General features: G+C 46.0%; 1 protein-coding gene across 1 annotated transcript in view; it reads left to right on the forward strand.

Annotated features, from left to right (window-relative positions):
* INPP5D (inositol polyphosphate-5-phosphatase D) overlaps nucleotides 1–8,218 on the forward strand; it is a 54,763-nt gene that overhangs the window by 35,713 nt on the left and 10,832 nt on the right. The window contains exons 6-15 of the mRNA XM_029084721.1: nucleotides 773–860; nucleotides 1,613–1,693; nucleotides 1,872–1,943; nucleotides 2,213–2,336; nucleotides 3,477–3,583; nucleotides 4,113–4,215; nucleotides 4,858–5,054; nucleotides 5,858–5,975; nucleotides 6,492–6,588; nucleotides 7,872–8,010. Of these exons, the coding sequence (XP_028940554.1) occupies nucleotides 773–860; nucleotides 1,613–1,693; nucleotides 1,872–1,943; nucleotides 2,213–2,336; nucleotides 3,477–3,583; nucleotides 4,113–4,215; nucleotides 4,858–5,054; nucleotides 5,858–5,975; nucleotides 6,492–6,588; nucleotides 7,872–8,010 (1,126 nt within the window). The remainder of the gene's footprint in view (nucleotides 1–772; nucleotides 861–1,612; nucleotides 1,694–1,871; nucleotides 1,944–2,212; nucleotides 2,337–3,476; nucleotides 3,584–4,112; nucleotides 4,216–4,857; nucleotides 5,055–5,857; nucleotides 5,976–6,491; nucleotides 6,589–7,871; nucleotides 8,011–8,218) is intronic.

Below are 8,218 nucleotides of genomic sequence, written 5' to 3' on the forward strand. Positions count from 1 at the left end.
AAGTCTTGCTGTTATCAGAGTACAGCTTCTGTGCCAAATTCATACAGCAGCGTTTTGACAAATGAGCATCCTGTGGAATCTAACTGGGAAATGCTGAAGGAATCTCATTGTAACCCATGAATTGTTACTGTTTAAGAGATTAAAGGCTGGTTCTTTCACCCCCTCGCTGCACCTGGCTCCTTTAGTCATATGTGCTGAAAAATCTAAAAATTAGTTTCCTCTTCATTTGGTGTCCCCAGCATCCTGCGTCAGCCACAGCAGCTGCGCATGGACTGTGCAAAGCCAAGCTGCTCCTGCCGCTGGGGCATTCACAGGCACCAAACTTCACAGGGCTTTGAGATTTTTGAGTGTGCTTTGATCTATGAGTTGGCATAGTTGGGTTGATGCTGGTTTTACACAGTATTCTCTGGTTTGGACCAGACTGGGACACCTTTCTCGGCAGATTTAAGAAGTTACCACCTCCAAAGCAAAACCCGAGGAACAGCCAGTATGCCCACACCTCAGCCATTGCAAGGCAAAGTCAGCTGCCTAACTCTAAGCTGCCTTCATTGACATTGTCACTAAGGCAGCTGAGAAATGCTCTCATCACCCATCCCACCAACTCAAAGGGCAGTAAGCAGCAGAGGACAAGAGCAGAACGCGCGGTGAGGGCAGGCCTAGTATGAATGTGCGCCCATAGTCTCTGCTGTGTGGCTTTGTCCAAAGAAACAAGTGCTAACCTACCCAGAGACCCAACCACAGCCTTAGAACTCTGCTGTGTCTCTGTTCCCAGTGAAGCCTCTAGGACTCTCCCATCTCTGGAATCCATCCAGAAGGTGTTTGAGCAGCAGCTGCACCCTGGTATCCATCAGCGCTCACAAGTAAGTGGTCTGGAAGGTGGGAAAAGGAGAAGAGAGAGGAGCGCGGGTGGCTGTCAGCATGGGGGAAGGGAAGGGTTCTGGTTGCACAGCAGTGACGGGTGGGATTCAGGTGATTAGTTACCACTTCTGTTCTCTCTAGCCTCTTTCTGGCTGCAGTGCAGAGGGCACACAGTGAGTTATATCCCCACAGTTTCCCTTATCCCATAGTCCCCTCTGCCTGCTCTCCCTTCTTGACCCAGTAAAGTGCAGCAAACTGCCTGAGGACTTCCATCTCCCCATCCTCCCTCACTCTGTAGGCTAGGACTGCACATTTCTCTGTCCATAAACTTCACTCAGGATGTTTCACTGCCAAATCCTTCCTTCTCCCAGCCCACTTATGTCCCATGACCTTCCTCTCCCTGACAGTAGCCCAGAAAACCAAAAGTCCAGGACTTCTGTATGTTGAGCCCTGGACCTGGTCGTGCAAACCTGTCCTCCAGCAGCAAGCTGACTCCCTTGCATGCCTAGCTGTCTCTAACCTATGGACAAAGTTTGCAAATTTGTCCTTCCACCCTTCCATACTTCTGCATGTTCAGCCAAACTCTGTGCTCTTGTGCTGCCCATTACAGATTAGTGTGGCAGAGGCACAAGTGCTGCTCCTTGCTCTGTGTGCGAGGTGTTCCTGGAGCGAGACTGCTGCGCTTCCAGGCTGTGCTCTGTGGGTTTGGTAATTACACATCTCTCTCTTTTTGTTTCTATGCTGCGGTTATCAGATGCTCGGTGAAGCTAGCCCAGTCAATATTGTACTGAAACTCAATCAGATGATTTCTTTGCTGTCTTCCATTGAAGAAAAGGTAGAATTTTAAATCTAATTTATATTTTCTTCTTGTCATCTTTTGCCTCTAGTTATGCTTCTTGTTCATTATCAGTGCAATCCTCTGCTACAGTAAGATTTCTTTGCTCTGACTTCATTACTCTCAGTGTAGTGCAGATTCACCAAATGCAATTTGGTATACATAAATTATTTTACAGGTGAAAACACTGTTGATTGAAGGTCCTGATTCAACACACCGACGGTCCCTTATCCCCCCTGTCACTTTTGAGGTAAATGTACTTCTTTAGCAATGCTGATCACAATGTGGAAGGACAGTAATGAAGATTTATGTCGATATCTCAGCTCCTGGGAACTTTACTGTGCTGCCACAGAGATAACAGCTATTCCTGGAAGCTGTTTAGCACTATGAAAATGCTTAAGAGATGTCTAGTGGGATTGGCATAACGATGATATGTGCCCATGAATTCAGGCAAGTGTTGCATTTGTAATACATGTAACTGTACAAGATCGCTTATGAAAACTCTCTATTTTCCAATAGGTGAAAGCTGACTCCCTAGGAATTTTCTCAAAAATACATCTCAAGGTTGATGTGGAAATGGGAAAACTGATTATCAAGAGAGCTAAGGATGGTCCAGAAGACAAGTTTTATACCCACAAGAAAAGTAAGATGCTTAAGGTCACAGACTCTTGCTCCCTTGGATGACGGGGACAGGTTCCCTTTGGCCCCACTGACGGCAAGGTTTGGCCCAGAGTGCAGATATTTCTGCTAGGTCCTAGGTGTTGTGCAAGGCTCCAGTTGGTCTAGACTGCCTATCCCCAAAGCAGCCTGCAGAGAGCAGGGAGTCATTACTGGGGTAACCAACTTTCACAGATTGTTTTTGACCTGGCGTCCTGGTCTAAATGAAGACATTGGTAGCAGGACTGCAAGGGAGCAGGTTTTGATAGAGGATTCCCTGTAGAGCTGGTCACAATAGACCCATTTTCTACTGAAAAGCAATGTTACTGGGGGAAAAAAAAATCTGTGGAAACATATTAACTTCTGTGATGATTTTTGATTATAAAAAGCCAGATACTCAGTTTCAGTAACATTTTTCAGTTAATTTCCCTTGTGGGGTTTTTTGTTTGTTTTTTGTTTGTTTGTTTGGGGGTTTGTGTGTGTGTGTGTGTAAATCAGTATCTCTACTGATGAGCAATGCCTGTTTGGTCTATGAAGGCCCAATTCAAACAACTTCCCTTTTTTTCCTCTTGTGTTTCTGGACAGACAGCTCACTGAGATTGAGCCAAACAGAGCAGGATTTATCAGAGAGTAAACGATGCCTTTGGGCTCTCTTCTGCTAGAAAATCAACCTGTTGCTGGCAGTGATTGAAAAGATTAGCTTTCATGTATGGCTTTCTCCAGCTGGTGTTCATAATTACTGAGCTGCTCTTTTAGATGGAGAGGAATCACTTTTACCACCAAATGAGGTTTTACCTCCTCTTAGACAAATGGGGAAAGAATATATGTAGACTGGCTCAGGGTACAGAGAGATTGCCTGCCAGAAGCCAAGGCTTCACTTCAGGCTGCAGGGCTTGGTATGGACAAGAGCTCCAGGCAGAATGAGTTTTGGGGGTCCTTTTCAAAGTCCAAATCTACTCCTATAGGGAACAGGATTTAAGCAACATTAAAATGTAGTTACACAGGGCAAAGTGAGCCTCAGACATAAAACACCGTGTAAGTCCTGAGCCTGCAAGCCGGGTCCTGTTAGTTTTGGTGGGATTTTAGTTTCAGTGACTGCAGCTCATAACATGCAGTCTCTGTGTAGTCTTGCAGCTTATCAAGTCACAGAAGGTCCCTAACAAGCTGGTGATTGTGCTGGAAACAGAAAAAGAAAAAACTCAGCGGAAGGAATATGTTTTTTCTGATTCCAAGGTAGGTACACAATGTGTCCTTTCTGCCGGCATGGAGCAGGTACCTGGGTGGAAGTGGTACAAGTGGCACTCCTTGGCAGAAGGAGGAACTGTTGAAGGATGGTGCAAAAATGAAATTTCTTCTTTGTTCTGGAAACATCCAGAAAATGGACAAGGGTATTGTTTAAAGGGAGATACTGGAGAGGGCAAACATACATAAGTACTGTCACTGAGGCAGGAGAACAGTGTCAGCAAGCAGTGAAAGGAGGCAAGGAGTCATGTGAGGATAGCTGCAAAAATGTTATGTAGACAATCAAGAGGGAAGTCTAGGCTTTCTTCTGACCAGCTCAGCACTTGTTAAAGTAATGCACAAGGTGAGTACCTGAAAAAGTACCACAGGAAAGATAGCCTCTCCGAAGGTTTCAGGATAGTTTCAGGAGTTAATCTGCTCTTCAAGTGTGCTGGGAATTTCCTGGTTCAGCTAGTTTTTCAAGAGGTTGTGTTGGAGGAGTTAAGCATCTTGTTAATTGTCTCTGCTCCTCCCTGTCTAGAAGAGAGAAGGGTTCTGCCAACTGCTGCAGCAGATGAAGAATAAACACTCAGAGCAACCAGAGCCTGATATGATCACCATCTTCATTGGGACCTGGAATATGGGTATGGGATCCCTTCTGACATAGGCCTTCCTTCAGACACTTGCCAAAATGTGTGCTCACTTGCCTTGATGAGCTCCGTACACGGTTTGTTCTGTAGCAGATCTGTACACCAGGCTTGTTTCCCACTGAGACAGAGGAACAGCTGATCTCTAGGCTTATTCTTGCATGTGGTTCGACACTTTTCATGGTTCCAGTCAAAAGACCATAAAGCTGGCCCTGATGGATACTGAAGGATTCCTCCAGTGATGGGGAATTGTGGCTGGCACAAAGCTAGCGCAGCTGTGCACACTACCCTCCACCTTGCAGAAAGAGCAGGAGCAATTCCAATAACTGCACGTCAGCTGCTTTGGAACATGACTGGGGTCTTTTTTTTCCCATTTTCGGAGAAAAGCCTTCAGCTACTGTAAGCTGAGCTGTCTGTGCTCATACTTAAGGGGTAAGGGGTCGTGACAGGCCAGGAGTACAGCTCCCTACCTTTACTAACATCTTTGTCATCTTAGAATAGTGTGCCCTGGCTGGTATGAAATTGATACAGGACAGTGTGAATGTGCAGCCTATTATTTCTGTTCCCACGGGTTGTCTGTATTTTGGGTTTGACAGAACATACGCTGACTTACTTTGATGTTTGATTTGTTAATAAAAGGTGCTGCACCTCCCCCAAAGAAGATCACCTCCTGGTTTCTCTCCAAGGGGCAGGGGAAGACCCGTGATGACACTGCTGACTACATTCCTCATGACATCTATGTGATTGGCACCCAGGAGGATCCTCAAGGGGAGAAGGAATGGCTGGAGACCCTGAGGCAATCACTCCAGGAAATCACCAGTATCAGCTTCAAAGTGGTGAGGGGTTATTCCAGCTATTGCATGTAACTGAGGGATATAAGGAGAGTACATGTTGTGCAAATAAAAGAGACAGAGGAATAAGTGGCATTTTCCCACACCTCCTCCTCTTCCCTCCCTTTATTGTCATTGCATTTGGATGAGGGAAAGTTAACTAAATCTGCCTGTGGACTCCACAAGATCCTCCCCTGGAGCATTCTAGACAGACATATTGCTAAGGACGATGACCCCCTCCACTGCCAAAGCAGGGACTCTGCCATGAAGTGACTCTGCCTGCCAGCCTGGGAGCAAAGCCAGATGCTGAGCACCTGAGTCAACTGGTGACGATATTTTGGCTTTCATAAAGAAGAAAACTGTAAAACTTTCTGAGCCAGCTGTAGCCTAGATCTCACCCTAGGCTATTGCACTTTCAAAATAGGATGTAACAGCACACAGGCACAATCATAAAAGAAACTGAACCTTATTAATACCAGGTTTGGACGTTCCTGAGTTTCAGTGATGTCAAGAAACAAATCTAAGCATATCTGGAAGGCCACAGGAGACCAGGACTTATGACTCTCAGGGTGATTGGGAAACTGTATTTTGTGCAAGCAAGGCAAACCAATGATTAACTGGAAAATAGCACTAGAAAATAGCTAGGTCCTTCCTCCTACCTTTGATGAAAATGACTGAAAGCAGATCCTGAGCACAGGAAGGAAATTTGTGTAGGATAAGTACTACAGAAGGAGTGAGGAAGGCTGCAACTACAGCACAGCTCTCAGGTATGTGCAGAAATATAACCTCTAACCTTCCCATCCCTGCAGATAGCAATCCATACCCTCTGGAACATCAGGATTGTTGTACTGGCCAAGCCAGAACATGAGAACCGGATCAGCCACATCTGCACAGACAATGTGAAGACAGGCATCGCAAACACACTGGGTGAGAAACAGACCTGATCTTGTCCAAAGGGCTGAGATGTGTTCAGTCTGTGTCAATACTGTCCTTGAAATGGAACAGCTCTTTCTCCACAATACTCCTTTGACTACATTTATGTGACACTAGTGTTACTAAAGTTATATCCCACTAGCACTGATTATATATTACCCTTTAAGAGAGGAAATCTATTTGCGTGTATACTTAGCACACACACACATATATATACACATACATTTTTATATTCTCAGCAAACACCTTTGACTGGCTATTGGATTGCTCTTTCTTGGGTTTCACAAGGAAATTGCACTTCATTCCCTTCAACTAATTTTTTTTTATCGTCCTTAGAAAATTTGTTACCACAATCTGTGCTGTACATATTCTTTCTGTGCTGATTAAGTCAACTTATTTCTTCTCTCCATCCTCCACTTCACTTAAGATGTGCTAGGTGTTTTATTATCTTTGCTAGACTCAGCCTGGAGGTGGATCGATTTCTTGACATTTTTGGCTTATCTTTTCCAGGTAATAAAGGAGCTGTGGGGGTGTCATTCATGTTTAATGGAACCTCCTTCGGGTTTGTTAACAGCCATTTGACTTCAGGAAGCGAAAAGAAACACAGGTAAGATACATCCTCCCCTCTCAGGGTGAAATTCTCTTGGACATGCTTGGAAGCAGGGCCCGCCAGACAGTCACAAGGATGTTTTCCTGACCATAAAAATTTGTTAAATGTCTTCTGGGAAGGCAGCCTGTGCTAAAGACCCTGCCTGCTGTGTCACCATTTAAATGAGGGACTTCTGCTATATGGCCATAGCGCATAGGTGCAGGTGAAATAGACAGCAGAATTATTTCAGAGACAAGTGTAAGGGTCTTGCACAACACGTGTGTGACCTGTCATGCAAGCCCAGTACATGAGGAAAACAGTTCCCTGATCTACAGCGTTTTGGAGAGATGTGGGAAGGCTTTTCCCATCCCAGAATAGTGGGGACTGTCTGCCTCCTCACTGTAGGCAGTGCTGTGAGCATGGGAGCTGTGGTGTGTCCCGTGGCACAACTGAGAAAGATCCTGCTAGGCAGAGCATGCTGTCAGGCATACCAAGAGGGAGGTATGTGGCACAAAAATACCTGCACGGTGGCTAATTCTCTATACTCAGCTGTGAAATGGGTTTCCATGGTCTAGGCAGGCTCTGTGCAGCACAGGACTGGAAGGCAAAGATCCCAGCATCGGTGGGAGATCTATACCTATGCTGGGAGGAGCTAGAGCAGTTGGAAGGAGTGGTTTTAAAAGCAGAGAACTTGAAATTAAGAGGTTGGCTTTTCCATTTTTTGCAGTCCAGGACCCAGAAAACAGATGGTTTGGGATTTCTGCATAGGGTCTTTGCCACTGACAGAGTTCACTTCTATGGAAGGGTTCCCCAGGGCCTGGAATAGCTGCCAAAATCTAGTTACATTTGCTGCTGAAAGCTGAAGGCAACAATCTAATGCTGGGTTTCTAGGACACGCAGCTCAGAAAAGCACAGCCCCAGGAGGCACCAAAAGTGCCTTTAGGTCAGCTTTCCAGCCTTTCAATTCAGATGGAAAGAGTCTGACACCCAGAGCTGCTGCAAATACTACTGTCCCCTCCTCACAGCAGGCTGCCCTCCTGCCCCCCAGCTCCCGAGACCACACGCAATACAAGCTGCAGCATAGGTTGGCTCACTGGGAGACACTGAATGTGTTACCTGGGCCTGTCTGCTCAGGTGCAGTGCAGGGCAGGGCTGGCAAGTTCTTGGCTTCTGATCTGCTCTTCTTTAGACATTGAGCCAGATCAGTTCCTGCCTGGTAAGGTGGCAGTCTCTGCCAGCCCAGGCATTTGGAAATTGCGTGGCAATTTAGTATGTCAGGCAGATGTTTCTTGTCTTGACAGACGCAACCAGAACTACACGAACATCCTGCGCTTCCTGACACTGGGCGATAAGAAACTGAGTCCATTTAACATCACTCATCGTTTTACTCATCTTTTCTGGCTGGGAGACTTGAACTACCGCGTGGAACAGCCCCCAACGGTTAGGGACTCTGTGTGAATCCTGGGAGAGACAAAATACTGTGTTGCTATAGAAGTGCTATCTTTTTCTAATGTAAGGCAGAAAGAGTAGCAGGAAGAGGGGAGGCAGAAAGGATCCCCAGGACATGAGTGTGACACCAGTTGAGGGAGAGTAAGGAAATCCCCTTTGCCCTCTCCAAGGATTAATGGACCCAAGGCACACCAGGAAT

The sequence above is a fragment of the Antrostomus carolinensis genome, unplaced genomic scaffold, assembly GCF_000700745.2.
Source record: "Antrostomus carolinensis isolate BGI_N321 unplaced genomic scaffold, ASM70074v2 scaffold23664, whole genome shotgun sequence".
Lineage (NCBI taxonomy): Eukaryota > Metazoa > Chordata > Aves > Caprimulgiformes > Caprimulgidae > Antrostomus > Antrostomus carolinensis.